The sequence below is a fragment of the Dichotomopilus funicola genome (assembly GCF_033296635.1).
Source record: "Dichotomopilus funicola strain CBS 141.50 unplaced genomic scaffold C8A04scaffold_104, whole genome shotgun sequence".
In the NCBI taxonomy this organism is placed as follows: Eukaryota; Fungi; Ascomycota; class Sordariomycetes; order Sordariales; family Chaetomiaceae; genus Dichotomopilus; species Dichotomopilus funicola.
In genome coordinates this window covers 44,130-67,015 of record NW_026944125.1, presented here as the reverse complement: position 1 = coordinate 67,015, position 22,886 = coordinate 44,130, and the positions used below count along the sequence as shown (strand labels likewise).

General features: G+C 55.8%; 10 protein-coding genes across 10 annotated transcripts; 5 read left to right on the top strand and 5 right to left on the bottom strand.

Annotated features, from left to right (window-relative positions):
• Positions 1-905: 905 nt before the first annotated feature.
• C8A04DRAFT_32928 (uncharacterized protein) lies at positions 906-1,958 on the bottom strand (the record flags this gene model as incomplete). The annotated part of the gene is made up of 2 exons (XM_062782266.1): positions 906-1,419; positions 1,483-1,958. 2 exons carry the CDS (start codon positions 1,956-1,958, stop codon positions 906-908), a joined length of 990 nt encoding a protein of 329 aa, XP_062632972.1.
• Positions 1,959-3,194: 1,236 nt separating this feature from the next.
• Positions 3,195-4,142, top strand: C8A04DRAFT_40606 (NAD(P)H azoreductase; the record flags this gene model as incomplete). Its single annotated transcript, XM_062785005.1, has 1 exon — positions 3,195-4,142. One exon carries the CDS (start codon positions 3,195-3,197, stop codon positions 4,140-4,142), a length of 948 nt encoding a protein of 315 aa, XP_062632971.1.
• A 1,851-nt stretch (positions 4,143-5,993) lies between these two features.
• On the top strand, positions 5,994-7,664 carry C8A04DRAFT_15726 (phosphotransferase enzyme family-domain-containing protein; the record flags this gene model as incomplete). The annotated part of the gene is made up of 2 exons (XM_062778594.1): positions 5,994-6,265; positions 6,320-7,664. The coding sequence occupies 2 exons, from the start codon at positions 5,994-5,996 to the stop codon at positions 7,662-7,664; spliced, it is 1,617 nt and encodes a 538-aa protein (XP_062632970.1).
• Positions 7,665-8,271: 607 nt separating this feature from the next.
• On the top strand, positions 8,272-8,994 carry C8A04DRAFT_40604 (uncharacterized protein; the record flags this gene model as incomplete). Its single annotated transcript, XM_062785004.1, has 1 exon — positions 8,272-8,994. One exon carries the CDS (start codon positions 8,272-8,274, stop codon positions 8,992-8,994), a length of 723 nt encoding a protein of 240 aa, XP_062632969.1.
• A 151-nt stretch (positions 8,995-9,145) lies between these two features.
• On the bottom strand, positions 9,146-10,007 carry C8A04DRAFT_15732 (uncharacterized protein; the record flags this gene model as incomplete). Its single annotated transcript, XM_062778595.1, has 2 exons — positions 9,146-9,392; positions 9,466-10,007. The coding sequence occupies 2 exons, from the start codon at positions 10,005-10,007 to the stop codon at positions 9,146-9,148; spliced, it is 789 nt and encodes a 262-aa protein (XP_062632968.1).
• Positions 10,008-10,957: 950 nt separating this feature from the next.
• On the top strand, positions 10,958-11,736 carry C8A04DRAFT_32923 (uncharacterized protein; the record flags this gene model as incomplete). The annotated part of the gene is made up of 3 exons (XM_062782265.1): positions 10,958-11,226; positions 11,307-11,383; positions 11,681-11,736. 3 exons carry the CDS (start codon positions 10,958-10,960, stop codon positions 11,734-11,736), a joined length of 402 nt encoding a protein of 133 aa, XP_062632967.1.
• Positions 11,737-11,872: 136 nt separating this feature from the next.
• Positions 11,873-14,349, top strand: C8A04DRAFT_32922 (uncharacterized protein; the record flags this gene model as incomplete). Its single annotated transcript, XM_062782264.1, has 4 exons — positions 11,873-13,410; positions 13,465-13,739; positions 13,797-14,271; positions 14,319-14,349. 4 exons carry the CDS (start codon positions 11,873-11,875, stop codon positions 14,347-14,349), a joined length of 2,319 nt encoding a protein of 772 aa, XP_062632966.1.
• Positions 14,350-14,370: 21 nt separating this feature from the next.
• Positions 14,371-16,370, bottom strand: C8A04DRAFT_40601 (inactive tetrahydrocannabinolic acid synthase; the record flags this gene model as incomplete). The annotated part of the gene is made up of 3 exons (XM_062785003.1): positions 14,371-15,311; positions 15,393-15,790; positions 15,838-16,370. 3 exons carry the CDS (start codon positions 16,368-16,370, stop codon positions 14,371-14,373), a joined length of 1,872 nt encoding a protein of 623 aa, XP_062632965.1.
• A 435-nt stretch (positions 16,371-16,805) lies between these two features.
• Positions 16,806-20,024, bottom strand: C8A04DRAFT_40600 (SET domain-protein 5; the record flags this gene model as incomplete). Its single annotated transcript, XM_062785002.1, has 5 exons — positions 16,806-17,236; positions 17,493-17,508; positions 17,574-18,244; positions 18,885-19,818; positions 19,887-20,024. 5 exons carry the CDS (start codon positions 20,022-20,024, stop codon positions 16,806-16,808), a joined length of 2,190 nt encoding a protein of 729 aa, XP_062632964.1.
• Positions 20,025-21,101: 1,077 nt separating this feature from the next.
• Positions 21,102-22,370, bottom strand: C8A04DRAFT_40599 (uncharacterized protein; the record flags this gene model as incomplete). Its single annotated transcript, XM_062785001.1, has 1 exon — positions 21,102-22,370. One exon carries the CDS (start codon positions 22,368-22,370, stop codon positions 21,102-21,104), a length of 1,269 nt encoding a protein of 422 aa, XP_062632963.1.
• Positions 22,371-22,886: the final 516 nt, after the last annotated feature.

Here is a 22,886-nt window from a genome sequence, read left to right as displayed (position 1 = left end):
CAGACTCAGAGACAATCACTCGTCCCAACGGCTTCTGGTCGCAAAGCAACAAACTTCGCGGTAGCGACAGTAGTTGGGTAAATTCCTCCCTCACATTGACGGCACTGGAATGGTCCTAACTTGCCTTCACTCCTCCCCCACACTCTCCACGTCCACCCCTACCGTCAGGGGAACCAATCTTGGCTTTGTCGTCCCCACTCAGTCCAGGGACGAGATGAGGGATGACTTGCTTCGGCTTCCCAAATCGTCCCAAATTCAAAGCCCAACATTGAGCTTCGGCATTCGGTCTTGGAAATATATTAGGGGGCTGCCAGTTGTGTATTAATTAGTGTTCGGAGTGAAGAGCCCCTTATCTCCAAAGCGTCGCCACTCGTTCCGGTTCACGTCTCCTGTCCTGGTTAGTCCGGCTCCGGCTCCAGGACACGGCTCGGATTAGTAGTGCTGTGGAAAGTGGGGTGAAGGTTCGGGCGCTGGGATGGGAGAGAGTTTTATTCGGTGTCACCAGTACCTCTTTTGGTTGACATTGGCCAGTCTGTATCAAGCATTGTCAAGGCAAGGGGCCGCAGCGAGCAGGGACTGGATGCTACAGTTCAATCAGAACTTGGTTATAATATTACGACTATTTTCACACACACCAGGCAAATCCACGAATCTAGGTGCAAGTGTTAATTCTGAAACGAAGTACGATTGAAGGTCAAAGGACTTGGCGAGATGACCATGAATGATGTGGAAGTACGCCTGTTTTTCTCGGAGACGCCGGCTGATATGCTACAGGCCCGTCCTGGAAGAATACAGGTCTGAAGACAGATTGGCGACCTAACTAGCATGCCTCTGCGCCAGGCCGTCACATCCTCGCGGTGCCGTGATATCGACGGTCTATTTTATATGCTCACATCGCAGGCTCATTAAAATCCCATAAAGGACGCAAAAATCTTCCACCGCGTGTTAATGCTCGAGTCTAGGAAGCCTTTGCTCGGGTTCAGTTCCACAAGCATACAGATCCCAGAGACGACGACGGGCGTGCCCTTATCGGCAAGGACGGCCGTGTAAATGAGCTCCCCGAGAGCCGGTAGGGCCAGCAGGCGGTTGAAGCCATCCGGATCTCCAAAAGACAGGACCATGAAGAGCGTAGAGACCGGAAATGTCACGCTCTGGAGGATGCGGAAGTCGCGGCTCCGTGCGCCTTGCTGCAAGAAGGCTATGCCGGCATTGCCGTCGGCGGGTATGCAACCGTTGAGGTTGTTGATCTGGTAGGCCACGGTACCCAGGCCACCACTCCACCTCTGAATGACAAGGGCAAAAGACGCCACCCACTGAAACAGCAACGGCCCAAGTGCAAACGGTCCGAAGACGAGAAACGCGAGGTCAAACCACGCCTCCCAACCGAGCACCGACATCCAACCCCCCGTGTCCTTCTGGCTCTGCGTGAAACCAAATGAGACGCACCACGCGACAAAGGCAAAAGGCGAGAGCACCACCTACAGGACGTTGAAGGGCGTGATTGTGTGAGAGCTACCATGTTGGGAGTGCGACGTCACCACGCCGTTGAAAGTTGTGGTTTGGGAATGTGTATAAGAGCTCGTGTGGTAGCAGTTGATGGGTGGTGCCACGAGCACGTACTGGAAGAGAGCCTGCGGCCAGGAGGGCATCAAGGCCGCGTCTTGGGGCGTCGCGCTGACGAGTGTGAGATTGTGGCGTAGGCGAAATGCTTCGATGTCTTCGGCGGAACCGGCGAGCTCCCAATGGCTAGGGGGGAGCGGCTCGACTGGAGCATTGTTGCGATTCTGCAATGTTGGCTTACGGGTGTATGAAGAACTCGTGGAGCGGTCGTATGCTGTGGAAACACCTAGAGCAGAATTCGTCGGTCCAGAGACGGCTTCCGTGAGAAGATGGGTAGCCGCGACAATTAGAGCGAGCCACGGCCGGCGCAACTCTAGCTGCCTAAGCTGGGACAACATGTTGAGCGACGTATACAGAGCTTTGGGTATCGGAATACACTAGTTGCCTGGCATTAGGACTGGCTAGGGTACAGGGACAGCTGGAGGAAGAAGACTTACTCGGGCCCATTCTGGGAGGTTTATTTCCTCTAATATTGGCATTCACTATGCAGCGCAAGACCACAAGGGGCGCAGCACAGCATAGCCACCGCGCGAGAAGCAACCCCGGCATATGAAACCTCGCGAATTTGAAGCAGACGGTCAACCCCTTATCCGTAGACTATCCACATGGTATGCAAGCCTTATTCCAGTAGAGACATGTAGCTTCTTTAATCCCCAGTCCTTTCTTCCCTGGTCCTATATAGTTCTCTATTCCTCCATCGGGTTACAAAGGCAGACAAACCAGGGCGCCTACCAGGGTGTGATGCCGTGCTAGAACGAGCCATACCCCATTAGGAAGGGCGCCATTCCCAGCAGGTGCAGTTGGGTGGACGGTCCGCGATGTGTATGTCCTTTTAGAAATTACTATGTAGAATACCGCGACATCAAAGCCATTCTAGTTGTACAGTCTTCATTGAGCACAACGGCGAGATTCTATCGCATTTCGAATGAGCGAGTGTGATCATGGGACCCCGGAATGGATTACCAGTGGGGGTGACCACCTCGAAGTTCGAACCGACATATAAGGTAATTTCACAATTACCTCAACACACGAGAGCTTCCTCAGCCACACGAAAACAATAATAATATTATAATAGTTCCAACATGAGGACGTCCAGGGCGTGATTGGTGGGATCACGGCGGGGTTCTCGGACGTCGGACGTCGGACTTAGGACTTTGGGGCTGGCTGAAGGTTGGATGCTTTGCCCGCAGACTCACCTTCCATGCACTCCATTACAGCACGGTTGTATGGAAGGAATGCGGAAATAGGCTAGCGTACGTCAGCCTAGGTCTCGGGTTGGCCCGGTCGCCGTAGACCGATGTTGTCAATTCCGTATCGCAGCGGGAAGCTGGTCAGGTTATCTCGAACATTTCACAGTACGACGGTTTGGGAAAGGATGAACCGACCCAACTACTCGTACATCACCCGCATACCTATAAGTAACGGACAGCCAGGCCACCAGGAGTCGGATCAAGCATTGTCCAGCCCTCCATTATTTCAACCTCTAACTGCCCCCATACACTGCACAATCGTGACTTCCTAACATCACTCAACTTACCCGCCAATCTAGTCCCCACGCTCCGACCCAATCAGCCATGGCCTACGACAAAGTCATCGTCTTCGGCGCCACCGGTGACGTCGGCTCCAAGGCGGCTCTCACGGCGCGCCAGCTGGGCGCCGAGGTGGTGCTGGCGCTGCGCGACCCCAGCAAAGCCGTGCCCGGGCTCAGCGCCGCGCAGGAGCAGGCCGGCGGCTTCGAGCGCGTGCAGGCGGACCTGACACAGCCCGAGACGCTGCGCGCCGCTGTCGAGCAGACGGGCGCCCGCGCTGTCTTCATCTACGTGGCCCTCGCGTCGCCGGACCACCAGCGGTCCTCGCTCGAGGCGCTCAAGGCCGCCGGCGTCGACTGGGTCGTCTTGCTCAGCAGCCTCAGCGTGCAGGGTGACCCGCGTGCCATCGGCGCCGACGCCGCCTTCATCCCGTTCGCGCACGCCTCGGTTGAGGTCGCGCTGCAGGACGTCTTCGGCCGCGACCACTACGCCGCCGTGCGGCCGGGCTGGTTCGCCACCAACTTGTACAACTACAAGCCCGCCATCGCCGCGAGCGACGCCCCGCCCATCATCTCGCCGCTGGGGCTGTGGGACTTCATCGCCGCCGAGGACATGGGCCGCGTGGCCGGCCATCTGCTTGTCCAGGGCCGCGCCGCGCTGACCGAGGGCAAGAACGAGATCTTCATTGCCGGCCCGCAGCTCACCACCCTGGGCGAGGCCATCACGGCCATTGGCAAGGTCCTTGGGAGGAACATCAAGGCGCAAAATATTGAAGACGATGAGGACGCGTTCAAGGTGGTTAGCGACGCTCACCCGCACATGCCCGAGCCTCTGTCCAGGCAGCTGGTTGCGGAGTATAGGAAGGCGGAGAAGAGGTCGCCGCTGTACGACATGCTGGACGAGGCCATTGCCAACGTACCCAAGTACGGCGGCGGCCAGCCCGGCATGACCGTCCAGCAGTGGGCCGAAGCCCACGCAGTTAACTTCAAGTAGCAGGATGAGTGGCTGAGCTGGTGGTACATTGGACATTTCGGTGGTGTTGCGGGCTCGTCAGGTATTAAACAAATTACAACCGTGACCAGCTAATAATCCGAGTATGCATGGAATGAATAGAGCCAGCCGATGTTCATCTGACCCCTACCACCTTTATGTCTTCTCCCCCGTCAGCCTTGCAATTATGGATTCGGTATGGTGTGATAATACCCGAAAGAAGGCTTCGAGGAGCTTGAAGTATATAGGAGGTAATCACCCACGCCTATGACAGACCCGGGTACGTTAATTCCCGAACGTAAGCGTGGCACGGTGCCTTCTGACTCGTGTAACACAGCACGCCCGAAAACCACCAGTCCACCAACTCCCTGGAACCACGATATTTCGGGAGATCATGACGGCGCAAGTCCACTGGCGTCCACAGTGACATATGTCCGAACCCAGCCGAGAGACCCTTACCGGATATTGTGATTATTAGCACTACCTGTCTCCAACTGAGCGGCTTTTACGTTTTGACCCGGTTGACCAATTTGGCTAGAAATAAATCACTTCCACGTCCGATTGAAAATGTGTGGGCAAGGTGGATGAAAATGTGAGTGACAGCAAGATCACTGGGTAATTATCCTTAATCTAGGATGGCTCCGTTGATGCGTGTGTGATGAAAGCGTCGCGTTATGCATTATCTACGTGCTTTATCAACTGTTATAAACTAACAGTACGTATTTTGTCTCCCGTCCTGGTATAATGGGTTGTCACACGTTTCCAACAGTTGGCTTTGGATATCAGGCTCGCGGATATGATCATGAACCTGAGCTTAAACTTCCAAGTACCTCAGAATCCCCGAGGTTCCATGCTTGAGAGGCCGGTGAAGATGCCGACCTAAATCCAATCGCGCGGGTCGCAGCTATCCTACCGAAACTTATACCCTGCTGTTCAACGCAAATGGTGCCATCATTTAATTATCACCTAATTATAAACAGCATAGATAAGTAAGTGGGGTGGCGACGTTGACGAAAGCGACCAATTTCAATTATAACGGCAAAGATAATTTCCTAAAAACAGTTGCAAAAAGTAAGAGAAGGAAAAGAGACAGAAAATTGAGACAAGTAGTTCGTATTTTAGGTTTAAACGTCAAAGGATGAGATGAATTAATGAAGGGATGAAGGATGAACGTTACACTTGGAAAGCCAATTCCCACATCCCACGCTCATCACAAACCGCAAGGTGAGATTTCAATTAAACCAAGTTTACTCTGGTTGACGTTCTCTCAATATTGTGCATAGCACATTCCCCCACGTTCCCAGATCATCACTCATAAATTTTCATTTCAGAACACAAAAGAGATAACGGAAACAACGATCCACGCCCAGCGTTCTCATCTCATCCCAGGTCTGTGACTGTTCTGCAGGTTGCCGGGCTACAGCCAATGAGAGGTGTGTTGATGAATGGCGAATCCCCACTTCGTGTTTTTCTTTTTGTGCAATCCAATCATTTTCGGGGTTCGTTCAATATTTGGGGGAGCGACATACCATGACACAATCTGACAAGCGCGGCGCTCATCCCTCATTGGCGCGCAGTTGATAAAAGAGCGGCAGCGTCAACATTGGTTGCTGCTGTGACGTTCGCCGGGCTGTGCAGAAAACAGGCAACAAGTGACAAAACACAACAAACGAGAGCGGGATGCGGCTTTTCTGACTGAGAGAGACGCGCGGGTCTCGGGTCGATCGATAGGGAGTCAGTTACGAAGAGGTAATTAATTGGGTAACCAAATTAACCGGGAAGTTGAATCGCAGAAAAAACGGAATTCTCGTCCTGCCATCTCCGCCAAATCCCCAGCCGTCAACACCAGGAACCATGCGGGAAAACAGCCGTGAGGGCCTCATCTGGGACGATAATGGCCTGGGCCCCGAGCCCCGATGGACCCGGGACCCAGATCTCCGCGCCGTCTTGCGCGTCTGTCGTCGGCAACTCGGCATCCCCGACCCAGCTCCTCCCAGCGAGTATGGCCCAAGAAACAGAGGGGATGCCGAGCACGAGGGGGACGACAGACTCAACGTGACCTTTCACGCAGACGGAACCTTCAACAAACTCTACCGCGTCACCACTACCAATGCCCCCAATACATCGTTCTCGTTATTCACACCCACATATCGATCCAACCACAGCATCGGAGGACGCAGTAATACCCGCCACTTCATCCTACGCGTCTCTCTTCCTGTCGACCCGCGCAACAAAACCCTCGGCGAGGCCGCGACACTGGAACTGGTTCGCCACAAGACCGACATACCCGTGCCCAGGGTGGTCGCGTTTGATGAGACGCGCAACAATGAAATCGGGTACGAATGGCTGCTGATGGATTGCATGACCGGTGTGCCGGCGCATTACCGCTGGCGCAAGATGTCGATGCGGGAAAAGGAGGTGCTGACGGTGAGAGTGGCGGATTTTCAGGCGCAGTTGTTGCGATGTGGTGGCTTTGGTGATGGGTTCCGCGAGATTGGGACATTAGGGACGGTCGGGGGTGATTCTGAAGGGAGCCAACAAGGGGCTACTGCTGCTGCTTCGGCGACGCCTGAACCGGGCCCCGTGGTGTCGAGTTTCTTCTTCCTAGGCCAGCGGTACTACTACCCTATCTCGCGGGGTCCGTTCAGTTGCAGCCATGATTGGCTCCGCGCGCAGCTGAGTATCATCATCAAGGAGCACACCACGGCGCTAGGGCAGGCCAATAGCGAGCTGGATAAAGAGTATGCGGAGTGTGCGCTGCGAGTAGCTAGGAAGCTGTTGCGGATGCTGCACAAGATCTTCCCGTCGGTGATACATCCACCAGAGAGGACAGTGCTGTGGCATGACGACTTGTCGCTGAAGAATATCCTAGTGAGCCCGAACGGGGCGGTGACGGCTGTTATTGGGTGGTATGTTCATTCTCTTTTCGTTTTTGTCCTTCGTTTCCCCTTTCCCTCCACTTTTCTTTCTCTGGGAGAAAGCGAGAGAGAAAAGTACACTAACACACCCAGGGAATGTGCCTCGGCCATGCCACGCTGGGTGGCCTCGCAAATGCCCGAGTTTCTCCGCGGTACCGTGCGGAACACAAAACCGGATCGCAACTGCTACACCGACGTCGAGAAGGGTCTCTTCACAGCGGGCGCGAATGCTGCGGACGACCCTGACGACGGGCTCGACAACGAAGGCAAGACGGAGCTGTACTGGATTCACCTGATGGAATACGAGCAGACGCAGCTACGCAGGGTGTACGAGGCGCGCATGCGGCATCTCCGACCGGAGTGGGACATGGAAGTGGAAGAAGGCGCGTTGAAAGTGGATTTCCTCGGGGCCGTGTCCCGGTGTGGTTCGGGGTTTTATCTCCGCCGGATCGAGCAGTGGGTAGACGCCATCGAGCGCAAGGAGTACCTCCCGCTCATGGAAGTACTGAGGACTGGGATTAAGAAGGAGTCGAAGGAAAAGCCAGCAACGGCTACCGCGATGACGAAGGCGGTGAAAACACTCTCGCTCGTAAGCAGATTATCTTGATAGACGCATGGCTATGATACCCTTGAAGTTGTTAAAAAGGACCACATCTCTTCTGTTGTCACTGGTGAACAAACCACTTCCCGCCAAGCGCATTAATTACGAGAAACCTTAGGAGTTACCTCGCCCCTCTGGTGAGTTCTCTCTTTCCTGCCCGCCTGCAAACTTAGCCTCATACGCTAGGGAAAGGCAGATCACGTTCTGCTGGAGCTGATAGCACATGGGCGTAGCCGGTACGTAAGGCCGAAAATTCACCGGAACTGGTGTTTAGAAACCCTAACCCTCGCATATCGGGCCCGTGGAAGGACGGGCCGGGTGGAGTGGAAGACGTCAACATCTCCCGCGCACTTTGCCTGAAGCAGAGCTGCGGGACGGGTTTCCCTCCGGAGCTATCAGTTTTGTTGGATTTTTTGCGCGGAGGCGGGGTGGCCGGGTGTTAAATCCCTCGGGCGAATTCGATTTTAAAAGCCAACACACTTCCTTATCTGACCTTAACTTGCCCGTTAATTACCTGGTACTTCAGTCACTTACTCGTCAAGTTACAAGTACTTCCTAGTTATATCTTTCGTACAGTATAAGCTAGAGAGAGACACGACCAAGACACGTCAAAATGCCCGTCTACTGCATCACCGGCACGAACCGCGGCATAGGCCTCGAGTTTGTCCGGCAGCTCGCCCAGTCCCCAGACAACACCATTATCGCCGCCATTCGCTCGCTCTCTTCGGACCTGACCGAGCTCAAGGCCGCCGCTTCTGCGTCGACCCACATCCTCGAGTGCGACACCGGCAACGTCACCTCGATCCACGCCTTTGTCAAATCCGCAGCCCAGATACTCGGCGAGAACCAGAAAATCGACTTCCTCTTCAACAGCGCGGCCGTCAACCTCAAGTCTTCACAAAGCTCCCTCAACCTCGGCGTCGACGAGCTGCACACGCAACTGTCCATCAACGTCCTTGGCCCGGCCAAAACCGTCGAGCTATTCCTGGACGCCGGTCTGCTCTCGCAGAATGTGCGCGTGCTCAACATGACCTCCGGACTCGCCAGCCTGCAGCTCACGGCCGGGGGCAGCGGGCGCAAGTGCGCCGGGTATTCGATCTCCAAGGTGGCGCTGAACATGCTCACGGTACACCAGAGCGACGACCTGCGGAAGCGGTTGCCGGGTGCGGTGGTTATTGTGCTAGACCCGGGGTGGGTCAAGACGCGGATGGGGGGGGCAGGGGCTCAGTCAGAAGTGAGCGACGCAGTTGGAGATGTCCTCAAAGTGGTGCATGGTCTGAAGGATGAGGACAATGGCGCCTTCTTCCACCACACAGGGGAGAAGATACCTTGGTAAGGGGTATCTGATATGTATGTATTAATTGTGTAGGGGAAGAGGAGGCTAGACCAAAAGAAAAGAAAAAAACTGCATTCTGGAACGATTCACACTGCCTTTCGCTCACCTAAAACAGTTCCACCACAGGTGCGTTACAGAGCGGACACATTATTTACGCAGGGATATGCTCCCGCAACAAGGCAAACAACACAGGCCAGAAGGCCGTTAGGACGGCAGAAAGCGCCGCGACGAAAAGGAGATGCCAGACGCTAAACCGCCGGTCCCGGTGGTATCGCCGTTGCGCCATGGGCCCAACCATCTTCTCGATCGGTGCAATGTGTTCCTTCTTGCCGACTTCGAAACCGACCTGCATGCCGGGAAGCCCGTCGAGGCTGTATGCATTCTTAAACGCCCAGTACCTGAGTCGTCAGCAACTTTCATCTATCGTAAGGGCCGACGAACGTTCTCAGTGATGTAGAAAGAAACACCTACCTCTCCCTGGCCTCCTTCTCGACGCCATTGTTATACTTCTCAGCCCGCGCCGAAAACGTGCTGTGTAAGGCCGTGCGGAAGCTCTTGAACTCGTAATACGGTACGTTATACCCGCACGAGCTGTTGACCTGGTGGATATCCACGATGATAATCGACCTCGAGGAATCGATGACCGGCACGTCATGCTTCTTCACAAACTCATCAAATGCCCGCCCGTCCCCCGCCACATGTCCGCGGCGCTCGAGCACCCGGCCGTGGCCGAAAAATCGGACGATGCGCGGTGGGCCGTCGAAGGCATTGAACATGACGGTGATGCGGCCGTTGTCCGGCTCGTACAGGTGCGAGATGGTCTCGTTACCGCTGCCGGTGAAGTCCATGTACCAGAACGTCTTGTCGTCGAGCAGGCCAAAGTCGGCGCCGCCTTTCGGGGACACATTGACGTGGCCGGTCGAGGAGAGCGGGGCGGTGGCTACCCAGAACAGTTTCTGCTCGAGCACCCATTTCGCGAGGTTTTCGGGGACCGTTTCGAAGAATTTACCCATTTTGGTCGGATGACTCGATGCCTGATGTTTTAATGGGTTTGATTGACTCCCGTGTCTGAGTCGCGGGAGTCGCGATTCGATTTTTAAAAGCTGTGTAAAAAAAAGCGGGAAAATGAAAAAGATCGGGAAAACAACCGTCATCCAGGCTGACCCGAAATGATTCACCGAGAGGGGTCCAACCGGACGCACCGTGGTCACGCCTTCCGTTCCGGCATCGGGTCGGACGGGCTTCCGCCGTGTCACCGTTGACCTGTGTCAACGCCAATGGGAGCGGGCCGGCGGCCGGGCTTCGGCGGCAAGTTTGACTGACCCGAAGGATTTTTACCAAAAGAATCCGCTAAACTTGGCTTAAAACTGAAGGCCATGGGCGGTCTTGATTGGTTTGTGGGTATTGATGGGGAAAGTCTTGGCGTGGCTGTATTCCGTAATTAGAACCATGGTCGTGAAACACACTTTCTTTCACACATTTGGTTTCAAACACCGTGCGACTGTTGTCAAATGATGGAGAAGCATCACAGTGTTGGTGGAACCCCTTGATTGCCCAGTTACACCATCGATTTGGTTTACACCCTTGAAGAATGTCGTCTTGAAAAGACCATTCGAAGAGCCGACAATCGTGTTCCGTCGCATTCACCTGCCCAATCGCGTTACAACCTCGGCCCTGTGAGGTGAGGCGTGGGCCCAGCTTAATTTCCCACGAGCAGGGGCAGCAACAGCGACGGCCAGAGTTGTGCCGGCTGACCTCCCCTGAGAGTCCGGTGGCCGCCAGCCCGAACGTGCAAAGATGGTTTAAAAGGAGCAGGTGGTCGTCCCCGCGCTGGACGCGCAGGGCGCGCTGTTATCTGCGGATTTTTTTTTTAACGAATGTCGAAAACAAAAACACCATTCCACCATTGATTGAACCGCACTCTCCATACCACCTAATTAGCGTCCGTGTACACCTTTTCACCATGCAACTCACACAACTCCTTACTGCCGCGCTCCTCCCGGCGAGCATTCTGGCGGCCAAGGCAACGGCGGCAACCCCCGACGACGTCCACGACGGCTATGTTCTCTTTCCGGGCACCGAATGCGCCATTGTCGACACCTCTGCGACGAATTGCCGGACAGGGCCGGGCACGAAATACCCGGTTGTCACGCAATTGGCCAAGGGGACAATTGGGTCATTTAGCTGTGTCAAGACGGGAGAATGTGTCACGATTGACGGGTTTCAAAATTGGTATGTCGGGTTGACGGGGATGCCTCAGAAACGCTGCTTTCGAGGTCAAGAATCGGTTGCAGTGACTAACATTTCCGCAGCGGGTGGCATCTGGTCCACTACAAGGGATATACGTGTTATGTGAGCGGCCAATACACTGATGAGAATTGCACACTTGGTATGTTTTCTCTTTCCATCCCCCGTGCTTCTTCAGCTGACGTAGGATGTGTGTCTAGCAAACCTTGGGAGATGCAAGTCATGAGTTGATATCTTAATGGGTGGCGTTGGCGGATGTTAGTACTTTAATATCATGCAATGTACATACACAGGAGTCTAGTCATGTCTCACAAGAGGACTCCATTTTCACTTGAACAAAAAATAGACCGGACACCAGATTTACTTCCACATCATTCACACCTATTACCCAACCCTAACCCTTGATCTCCCCCAATCACGTGCCTTCACTTTTGCCCAGTTGTGCAGAACGGCTGGGGCTTGGATCCACTCTTCTTCCCCGACTTCCTCGATTGAGAACGAACCTTGAAGGAGGAACAAGTTTGCTCTTACATAAACAGGTAAACATGTCTGCGTTGGCTCAGCAAATTTAACCCCTTCATTTTCTCTTACCGCCGGTGGCCTTCTTGTTTGGAGTTTTTGCTTGTCCACCATGCGGACCCGAAACTCGCAAACCAAATCGCAGGCTCCAGGGTCCCACTTTGAACCCCAGGAGAGTTCGAGTCCAGAGCACCGAAAGGATGCAACGACACCGGCCGTCCTGCGTGTGGCCGATGATTTCTCGCGGTTGCGTGCTAAGGAAGAGACAGACGCAAGCAGCTCGGAGACCCAGGATCGGCAGATTGGGGTTATTGTCAAGCATGAGCCCAGCATGGAAGACGCTGCATCGGCAGAGGGCTCCCAGGCCTCAAGCTCTGAGGATGCTGGAGCCGAGGACTTGTCTGCGCCCTCCGAGTATTACCATGACACCATCGACCGCATCATGAAAAGCTTCTGCATGACTCTAGAGGCTAAGATCGACCTGTTGAAGGACGGCAAAGTGCGCTCAGTCGCTAAAGGTGGAAAAGAGACCGGATCTCATCCTTTACTGGCTGGTGCAACGAAAAGCTCAACCGAGAAACCTGCCACGAAAGTGTTCTTCCGCAAGCGCTCCAAGAAGACCAGATCACTCCAGGGCTGGGCTCAGCCTCGGGATAGGCCAGCCCCAGCAGCTCCGGCTGCTCCTTCGGGTCCTCCCCGCAGCTCCCAGCAGCAGCCGCAGCCGCAGCAGGCACTCTATTCCGCCGCCGCCCCAGCGTTGGCCTCAGTGTTCCCCCCGACCCCGGCACTCCTCGCATCTAAGCCGTCTCGGTACACCCCGTCTCCGGAAGCCCGTCGCGGAGGTTCACCTCTTCCACCACCACCTCCGGCCTTCTTTTCGGCACCACCCGCTCTTCCTCTCGCCGAGTCCCTCAGGGCTCCCGCACCGTCAGGAGCCCGTCCTCCTACGTCGGTTGTTGCATTGAGGGGGACGGCTCAGCCTTCAGAACCACAGCCTGAAGCGGCTTTGGTTGCTCCGCGACCCGGGAGCGCCTTCGGAACGGCAAGAAGTAGATTGAGATTTAATGATGGCGGCATGCGACATCGCAGCATATATAGAGGGGCTACCGCGGCGTCTTCCCAGTCGATTGTCGGGCATGAAGAAGAGGATGATGATGAGGACGAAGAGGAAGAAGACGATGCAGATGGGGACGACAATGTGGAATTTGATCTTCCCTTAGCGTCAGGATCTGACCTCTTGAACGTTGATCCCGACATGTCCGAGGGGCTTGTTGTGACGAGTGACGCATTAGATGACCTCGCGTCAGTGTTCAGTATCCCGGAACCCAGTCCACCGGTTCAGGTTCAAAGGACCGCACCAGAGCTGCTACTGCGGCAGGCTTCCGAGACGGAGGAGTACAAGCCCGCACGAAAGCCTAAAAGGGGTCCTGAGGCGGAAACCCAGCATCCGATTCCCTTACCGGTGGCTCAGCTTCACGAAGCAGACGGAGATGGTAGACGCAAAAAGCACAAGGCTGTCCCGCCTTCTAACACGGTTGGTGGAGGGGACTCGGGGAAGTTTGCCTGTCCTTATTTCAAGAGAAACCCGAAGAAGTACCGCGAGTGGACGTCCTGTCCTGGTCCGGGATGGGACGAGGTGCACCGGGTCAAGTATGTTGGGTGGTCAAAGTATGTCGCGAGGTTTCATGGCTAATAAAATTCCAGAACGCATCTTTATCGACGGCACCCTCTGCCCATCCAATGTCCCCGCTGTTGGGATGTGTTCAAGGTCGACACCCAGCTTCAAACCCACCTTCAGCAGGACCCGCCCTGCTCAGTGCAGCGGAACCAGATGCTGCAAGAGGGATTCACAAAGGAGCAGGAGAAGAGGCTGCGCAGTCGCAAGAAGACGCATGCGGATATGACGGGTGAGGACAAGTGGCGTGAGATTTACACAATCCTGTTTCCAGACGACAATCCGAGCGTTATTCCTTCGCCGTGTAAGTGGAATAAATATGATACGAAAAGCACCGAGATATGTATTCTAATCAAAACAGATTACATCGAATCCGAGGACGGGTCTGAGTATCCTGGATCTTCGAGCACAGAGCTCGAGGACTACGCCACATTCATCCGTCGGGAGATGCCAACGTTGGTGCGGAGAGAATTGGAAACACTGTTCCAAAACGAGTTCCAGGACGTCGAGGAGCGGCTCCGGCCGCGGATTGCCGATATCGTGCTGAATCTCCAGCCCAAGCTGCTCGGCCTTTACAAGCAATCACAGATGCCGTTGAGTGAGTATGGCCCGGAACAACAACATACTGGGACCAGTGGAAGCGAAATATCATCCACGCCACAGCTCTCACAAGGTTCTGGGCCAAAGGCGTCTGGGCGGGACTCGACCCCTGAGACGGTCTTTGGGCCTGACGACCCTGGGAACAACTTTGATGCCTGGAATCTTTATCCAGAGAATCAGCCGCAACCGCAGTTCGATATGAACAGCACTGGCCCGGGGCTGGACTGGGATTTTGAGTTTGACAAGCTTCTGAATCCGGCCCTCTTTACGCCGGTAGACGCAGTGCCGAATCTCTACCAAATCTCCCACAATAATCCAGGATTCCCGTCTCAACCCTAGACCCTACATAACCGCCCATTCTGCGTCGGTAACTCTCCCGCTCCGACCATATGCCACCGCTCACTCCCCGGCGTTGTCGGCGCCCAAAACACACCCCACGGATCCCGCTCCTCCTTGATTTCCACCAACCTGGCGTAGTTTCCCCCAAAGAAACTCTCCTGCCACCCGGGCTCCAGCACATCAGCCTCATTCAAATACGCCCCACCCCCCGGAGTTGCCGCCCGCAACATATCCATGTACCCGTTCAGCTTCTCCTGCTCGGCCCGGCCCTGTGCCGGTGTCACCGTCCCCATGTTCACGGGACTAAACACATCCGCGTGCATGATGATATCCCGCCACAGCGGGTTCACAGCGGGTGCTACGGAGGGATATCCAGCCGCACGCAGTGTCGGCGCCATGTTCAGGCCGTGGAATCGATACCCGGCTGCGATGATCGCGCGGGCTGCGCGTATGACAGCGGGGAATAATGTCGTGGTGTTGGTAAATGACGACCGGGGGAACAAGCGAGAGGCGAAGTAGATGTTTCCAGGCATAACGCCGTGACTGCCAGTTTGGGCGGAGTACAGGATGGTGGTGGGGGTTGGTAAGATGAAGGGGATTCCGAGAGAGGTGAGGGTTTCCTGTAGAGGCTGCAGGTAGTCAGTGGCTTGGGATGGCGTGAAGCCGGGGAGTTCGATTATGGCTTGCAACTGGACGCGGTCAGGACTGCCGAGGGAAATGCCATTGGTCAGGATGAAACCGCCGACTTCGACAGTCGGGAGGGCGAAGGCGTAGACGGCGTGGAAGGCGGCCCAGAAGGTGTCGGGGTTGGTGATGGTGGGATTGGAAGTCGGAGTTGAGGAAGTAGTGTTGCCGAGGGAGATGTTGAAGCTTGCCTGGGTCAAATAGATGGGGGGATGTGCTTTGACGATGACAGAGGTTACGATGCCGTAGGTACCTGGGTTTGTCAGATGGGAGCAACAGACACGAAATGCACAGAGAAAAACAGACAACGGGGAACAGAGAAACGGCCACCTACTTCCGCCTCCGCCTCGCAACGCAAAAAACAGATCCCCATTCGTCTCCGGATCGACCGTCTCATACCTTCCATCAGCCGTGACCACCCGCAGCGCCAGCACCTGATCCACGCCCAAGCCAAACCGTGAACTCAACGGCGAGTGCCCACCCCCGGCCATCCAACCACCATACAGTCCCACGGTCAAACACCCGCCCGCTACCAGGGTGACATTATACTGTGCGGCATATTGCAGGGCTTCCCAACCTTGCAGACCCGAGCCTACGTGGGCAGCCGGGCCGGAGTAGTTCCCCCCGGGTTGGTGGTATTCGGGCAAGAACTCGAAACCTTTGAGATGGTGCGTCCATACGCTAAGGGAGCCGGCACCGGCGTTGCGGCCGACAAAATCGTGGCCGGTGTTTCTAGCCTGTTAGTAAATAGAATGGGGGGGCATTGCAGGAAAACACACTTGATAACCAGCCGGATATTCCTGTTCCTAGCAAAGTTGACCGCCGCCTGGACATGCTTAACCGTCGTAGCATTGACTACATACACCGGGAACCCCCCCTGGGTGCAATTCCCCGTGGGGTTCGCAGACAGCAGACAGGTATTGCCCTGCGGCCATTGCGTGAGAATGGACAGCGGGTCGTCGAGGTAAAAGCTCGTCTGGCTTGCCTGGGTGCGGAGAAACGCGCAGGCGTCGGCGTTAAAGTTGGGGGAACTGCGGTAGCATACTGAGGCGGGCGGGAGGGGCTGGAGAAGAGCGCCTTGGAGGGTTTTGTTGAGACGGGACCAGTCGGTGTCGGTGAGCCAGGAGGGGTCGCCGGGGAATGTTTTGCAGGCTGGGAGGGTGAAGGGGGCGTGGGTGTTGCCGAAGGCAACGGAGGGGAAGGTGGAAATGTCTTGGGCTGTGAGCTGCTGGGCAGTAGCTGGAGGTGTATTAATGGCCAGGGCTTGGATGCCTGGGAAGACAGCGGACATGAGAATCTTGGAGTAGTGCATGGTGGATACGATTCAAAAGCTTGAGTTTACGTTTCGTTGTTACTGGGTTTTTACGTCGTCCTTATAGGTGTGTGCTCCTAGATGCCTCACTTGCTCTCTAACATCGTTCGCTTTACGCTCGCCCCGAGAAGCGCATAGCTTACCCATCATGGTGTAAGCGGGGAACCCTGACTGCCTGCTCTGCATCATTTGTCGACGTGACGTTTTGATCCTCTACAGCCCGTGTGCTCAGCTCGACCTATCCCGCCCTGTGAGAGGGTGCCATTGCATTCGTTCGAGCAGGGGGACGGTTAACGCTGGTATTTAAATACCCGCTGTCTGAGACGGGAGCTAGGCTTCCCGAATCGGTACGGATACGGTCCGGGATACCTCCCGGGGCAATTAATTTATTCCCACCCACCAACCCGGTTCCCCGAACTCTCCAATACGACCAACCTACTTCCCCTCATTCAACTCATCCACGCGCTTCAGAAACAGCCGCGCCCGCTCCAACGGCTCGTCATCCACACTGCCGAGCTTGGCCCACCCATCCATCGCCATGCGCGCATACCGCGTCGCATTCGCCATGTCCCCCTTTAGCAAATGCAAGTCCGCCAGCGTGCCGTGCCACTCTGGCAAGAAAGGCGGCGTTCCGTCCCAACCGGCGACCAGCAGCCACTCGTGCGTCATGGTGATGGCGTCGGGGTAGTAGCCCTGGTCGCGGGCCGACGCGATGGTCTCCTGCAGGCTCTTGACCTTTTCGCGCCACGCTCGGGACTCGTTGGCGTCGTAATCTGACGCCCGGCAGAGCGTGCAGGCGCAGTTGAAGCCCCAGTGGTCGTGTAGGTAGCGACGACGTTCGTCGGCAGGTGTTTCCAGGGGGACGTCTGATTAGCAATTAGTTTTTCTGGTCTCTTCAAAACAAAAAAAAAAAAAAACAGAAATAAAGACAATGAGGGAAAAGCGATAAGGAAAGGGACCTACAGCTCATAAAGATTTCCTCGCCTGGCTCAATCCGGCGGAAGGCGACCACTTCCATGGTCAAACGGGATTCCGAGAAGCGATAGTACGCACTGGTTTGTTAGTACATGGCAAGTACCCCGAAAACAAAAGAATGAAAAAGGGGTTCCTACTTTGGCCGACAGGCATGATTAATCTTCTGTAGTAATTAGTTGTTAGCCAAGTTCCCCGAACGACATCCCTGATTAGACCACCAAAACATACCGCCACCTCAGCAAACAACCCAACATGCACCTCCCCCCCAACCACGACCGCATGCGAATTCCGCCCCAGAATTGCATCCACCTCGTACTTAGCCGCCTCACTCCGCTTCAACCGGTCCAGCTTCGCCCGTGTCCCCTCTGGCAACTGGGCCATCGCCTGCTTCAACACCCTTCGTCGGTGATGACCCGGCGTGTCCGCCAGGAACCCCATCCCCATCATCACGGCTGGCACGTCCACCATAATGATCTCCCCTTGTCGAATTGTTCGGGTTGCGACCACGCCCTCGCCTTTTTCTTCGCCGACATCAACAATTTCATAACTTAGCCCACTTCCTCCGCCTCCTTGCGCTAGCCCTGCTGCTGCTGCTGCTGCTGCTGCTGCTGCCGCTGCCCGGCGCTGAGCTGCAAGAGGCGCCGGCCGGTCGTGGAATGCCCCGACGCTGAGGAGCTCAGAGGCAGTGGTGGTGCTCGTGACGATGCTGGTCCCGTGGCCGTTGCGGAACTCGGCAGAGGTAAATAGACAGTCAATGCGGGATGGCTCATCGTCGCCGGTGGTAGTTTTGGTGGTTTGGGTGATGCATTTCGGGGGGTAAGTCCAGGACACGGCGGGGTCGATGTCCGTGTTAACATTGTTTGAGGTGTCGTCGTGGAAAATGCCGATTCGACCCGGGACTGGACATTGCGGCGGTGGGTGTTGGGTTTGGTGTAGGCGGCCCGCGGGTTGGTGTGGGCAGTGGGATGGAGGAAAGGGGGAGGCTGTGGATGTGGTTAGGAGGGTGAGAAAGAAAAAGGATGAGAGCGGTTGGCTGCGCATCGTCGATCCTGTTGCCCCCATGTTGAGTTGTTGACTTCTGGGGTTGAATTCTCGTGAGAGGGGCTTCGAGTCAACTAATTAACTGTAACACTTCATATGAAGTTAACGCTTCACATGAACTCAAATTATAAATGCAAGGTGGCCGGTAGTTAGTATACCCGGCGGTTAATTAACAGCCCCTGGCTCGAGTACCCGGAGTGCCGATCTTTACACTCAGATTATCCACAAATACCAATCAACAAACAATGCCCAGACATCTCGAAACTAGCCAAGACTGACCCCTCGAAACTGGTGTTCTCAGGTCTTTATTTTTGTCCAAGGAATCTCTTTCTAAACCCTTGCGCTTCAAGAAGTCGCTCAAGCTCTCCAACCTCGATTAGGAATCACCGAAATATCCTTCCCTCTAATTACATCGTACATAGATACCCACCTGGCTTTAAAAAAGCCCAAAACAGTTCGCATAGTACGTCACCGTCGCGCTCCAGTCCGAAAACACACCCAACACGCCCACATCCTGCGCCAGCACATGCAACAAGTTGTACACGTCCCCCTCTCCGTTCGTCACATTCGCAATGGTCCCATAGTAATATCCACCACCCGATCCATCTCCAAGCCACCCGCTCCGCTCCAGCGTCCAGGTGATAATCCCCAGCCCGACCCGCTTCGCCTCGACCGCATACGCGCTCGGCACGATCTTGCCCGTGGCGCTGTCCACCGCGACGAGATACTGCAGCGGCGGCGCCACAATCTGAACGCCGGCCTTCGCATATTCAGACAGACGCTTCACAGCCTCCGGCATCTGCGTCGCGGGGTCGGCGTCGGCGCTCTCGTCGAGCAGGATGGCCTGCCTGGCCCACTTCGGCTCAGCCTTGATCCAGTAGAGGAGGTCGTCGTACAGGAACGACTGCAGGAAGACGCGCCGGGGCGAGATGCGGGCGGCCTTGAACTCGTCGATCAGCTGTTGGGCGAAGACTTCCTGCGTGTAGTTGCTGCCCGCGGGGAACGGCATCGACACTTGCGGGGTTTTAAGCTCGGCAGTGAACTTGAGTCCTAGCGCCTCGATCAGCTCAATGTACTCGCCCAGCGTCGAGATGCGGTCGCAGGTGGTCTTGGCGTAGAGATCGGTGCGGTACCCCGGAGTGCCGCCTAGGAACTCGGCCGGGGTCGTGGCGGATGTGTCGGAGGCATCCATCTTGACGCAGAGCTTGCGGAGCTCGGCCAGGGTGAAGTCAGAGGTGCAGCACTTGGCCGTGGCCGGCTTGCTACCATCCTGGCTGGCGGGTGTGAAGGGGACGGTGCACTTCGCGTTGAGCTCTGGGATCGAGACCACGTTGGTGGTGGTGTGCAGATCGCACTGGTCGTGGCGGCAGACCAGCTGGTGGTCCTTGGAGAAGGTCACGTCGCATTCCTGGATACCGGCGCCCATGCGAGTCTGTACGTCCAGAATGGTCAATCGTCTAGACAATGACTTGGCAAAGAACGTATGGGTCTACTACTTACACCCGCCATGATCGATGAATGAGAGTGCTCAGGGAATTGCAGAGTGCCGCCCCCGCGGTGCGCAATGCTCCATTCGCTGCGCTTGATCTCCTTCTCAGAGCACGATGCCAGCTTTCGCTTGAGCGGCCCCTCGTCCATCTGATCGACTAGCCAGTACGGGCGGGGTCCCAAGGCAATCCGCTTGACGGGCGTGACCTTGGGAGGTTTGGGGCCCGGACCGTCGCCGTGGGGCACGGCAAACGTTGGGACGATGGCCGCAGCCGACCAGGCAAGGAGGTGAAGTGCCGCCACCATGGTGAGGTTTTTGAACTGACGCTCGTGGGAAAAGAATGAGGGGTGGAAAACTCGAAAACGCGGGATCGACGGAACGCGCAGTCTCAGCTGCCCGGCTCAACCGGCAGCCTCATAAATAGGATTGGGAAAGAGCGACATTAGAACCACGTGTGGTGCTCCCCCAGCTTTCGCGCCAGGATCCAGGTGTTCGGTTCCCATTTTGTTGCCCGATGCACCCTCACGGAGGAAACTCTCAGTGATCCCGGAATGTTGTGCATTTCCAGCAAGACCTCTCGCCCAGCGCTCGCACGTGGCCGCTGGGCAAGTTGGGGAGATTCAATATTGATAGGCCAAAGAGGAAGGCCAAGCAGGAACACATGCGGGTTGTGACGTTGACACGCCGTGTCACTCGCTTGTCTCGCTGGTCTTGGCGGTGTGCTCCAATTCGCGGCCCTGATTGGCGGTGGTGTTGAGGTTCGCGAAGAAGGCACGGGTTGACTTTCTGCTTGCTGACGAAATCCCGAATCTAACTTACCTATTTTTGGTTTCGAGATATTCTGAGAATGAATTCTCCGCGCTTGTTGTCTATTCTCTACACTAGGTGCCGAGGCACCAACCAGCCTGCGGGAAAACAAAACCACCAAAGCGACCCGTGTTTCCAGCGCAAGGCTTTTTCGTAACCGACCGGCTTTTTCGACAAAACCTTGAAAGTAAGCGGAAGCATCCTGGTTTTTCGTCTTGTATCATGGTAGGTATGGGCTACCTGTATGCTCATTCACTAAGAGATGTTGAATTTGATTCTATCGCCAAAGCCGGGCTGATCGTAGTGTACATAAAAAGTTGGGTGGAGACGCCATAAAATAATACATCAGACGATAAGATAAGTCTGGGAATTAGCGCTCTGCGCTCCAAAAAGCCCCAAAGATCCCACGTGGTTCCTCTTTAGGCCCTCCCTGATAGCCAGAGCAGATACCCCATCACAGATAAAAATGTCCGAAACAAAAAGTACGAGACACCCGTACTATGCCCGTGCTTGATCCGTGTTCTCGACGTCTGCAGCACCTTGACGGCCCGCGGCACGCTGACCGCATCGTAATTCCGAATGGCGCTGTCAACCGAACTGGCCTGGATAACTTTCTCCGCGAGGTCCCAGCCGTCCTTGAGAGCGAGACTCGCACCGTACCCGGCAAACGGGCTCACCGCGTGGTTGCTGTCGCCGATAAACACCACGGGCCCGAGTTCGGACGGGTTGTGCGCAAACGGTTTCTTGTCGCGCGCCGGCGACACAAGAACGCTCGTTGGGTCCTCCGTGGCATCTAGCACCTCGAGAAACCGCGGGCCAAGCATGTGGCCCCGTCGTCGCGCCTCCTCAAGCACGGGGAGGATCTCTTCGCGGCTCCGGAATGGACCGACCTTGGGCCGGAATGTTGGATCCACATAACTGAGCCCCCACACCACGCTGTGACTGTCAACAGGAGAGTAAAAACAGGCTACGCCATGACCGCCGGATAGCTGTTGCCCCCAATTCCTGTCGAGAGGTGGGGGGATGCCGTTTGGGAAACTTGCTTGGCCTATTAACTGGACAGCGCCGGCATACTCCAACTGATCGTCGGGACGCAGACTCGCCCGGACCTTGCTGCTCGCACCGTCGGCCACAACCAACAAGTCGCATTCCACAGTCGACTCCGGCTTGCCTCCATTACCCCCGGAGATACGCAGTGAGACCCGTCCATTCTTCGTCTTGGTAGCCGATAAACAAGTTGATTCCCATCGGACTTCGTCCGGTACGGCATCGATGAGCGTCTTGCGCAGGTTCTTCCTCGCAATCCGGATCGACGACGTTGGCAGCCCTGGAGCGGGCTTGAACCGGACGCTAAGCAGCTCCGTCCAATCCGGGTTCCACGCCTTGAACGAAGCCCCGGTGCTGCCGTCCTGCGTGCCGAGGATGGCGTGTTTGAGGATGGTATCGAGCAATCCGAGGTCTCGGAGCGCCACTAGCCCGCCGGTCTCGTCATAGCCGGCCAGCGAGAGGCTGTAGCCTGCGCGGCCCAGCGCATCTTCCTTCGAGTCCCGCTCGAGGATGGTGAGTTTTGGTGGAGGGACCTGGGGCGGCCAGAGCTTGCGGAGAGCGACCGCGAACGAGAGGCCTGCGATGCCACCGCCGGCAACGACGATGTGGCGGCCCGAGAGGAAGTGTATTCTGTCCGACATGGTGGATGGTAACAAGAATTGGTGTGTTGGGGCCTTGGGGGGATACGGTCGGGTGTGCAGAGTATTGACTTGGCCGTCTCTAGGCGACGTCGAATTAAGAACGCCAAGTGTAAAACGGATGACGTGTCGGCCGCGCGTTGAGGATCGAAGAGCAAATGAGGTCGAAGAAACGTGTCCCAGGAGGAAGTCAAATTATCAGTGACTCGACGATGAGAGGGCCAGCTCGGTCTTGGCGATGTCCGAACGCCGAAGGGTGCACGGTGCGCTTGCGTGTTCAGCCCAATAGATAACTATCAAGCTTTGAAAAAAGATATAATGAAAGAAACCAGCAAGCTGTCACAGGGCGGTTGTATAATCCGCGTTTCAACCTTCCGAGAAATTCATCGTTGCGTCGGTGATTTATTGTGGGGAGAATATAGGGTCGCTTTGCAGCATGATGTTGAGAAGGGGGTACCTATGTATCGACCAGGGGGCATATCGAATTATAAACTGCCGGGAGGAAAATGACGACCAAAA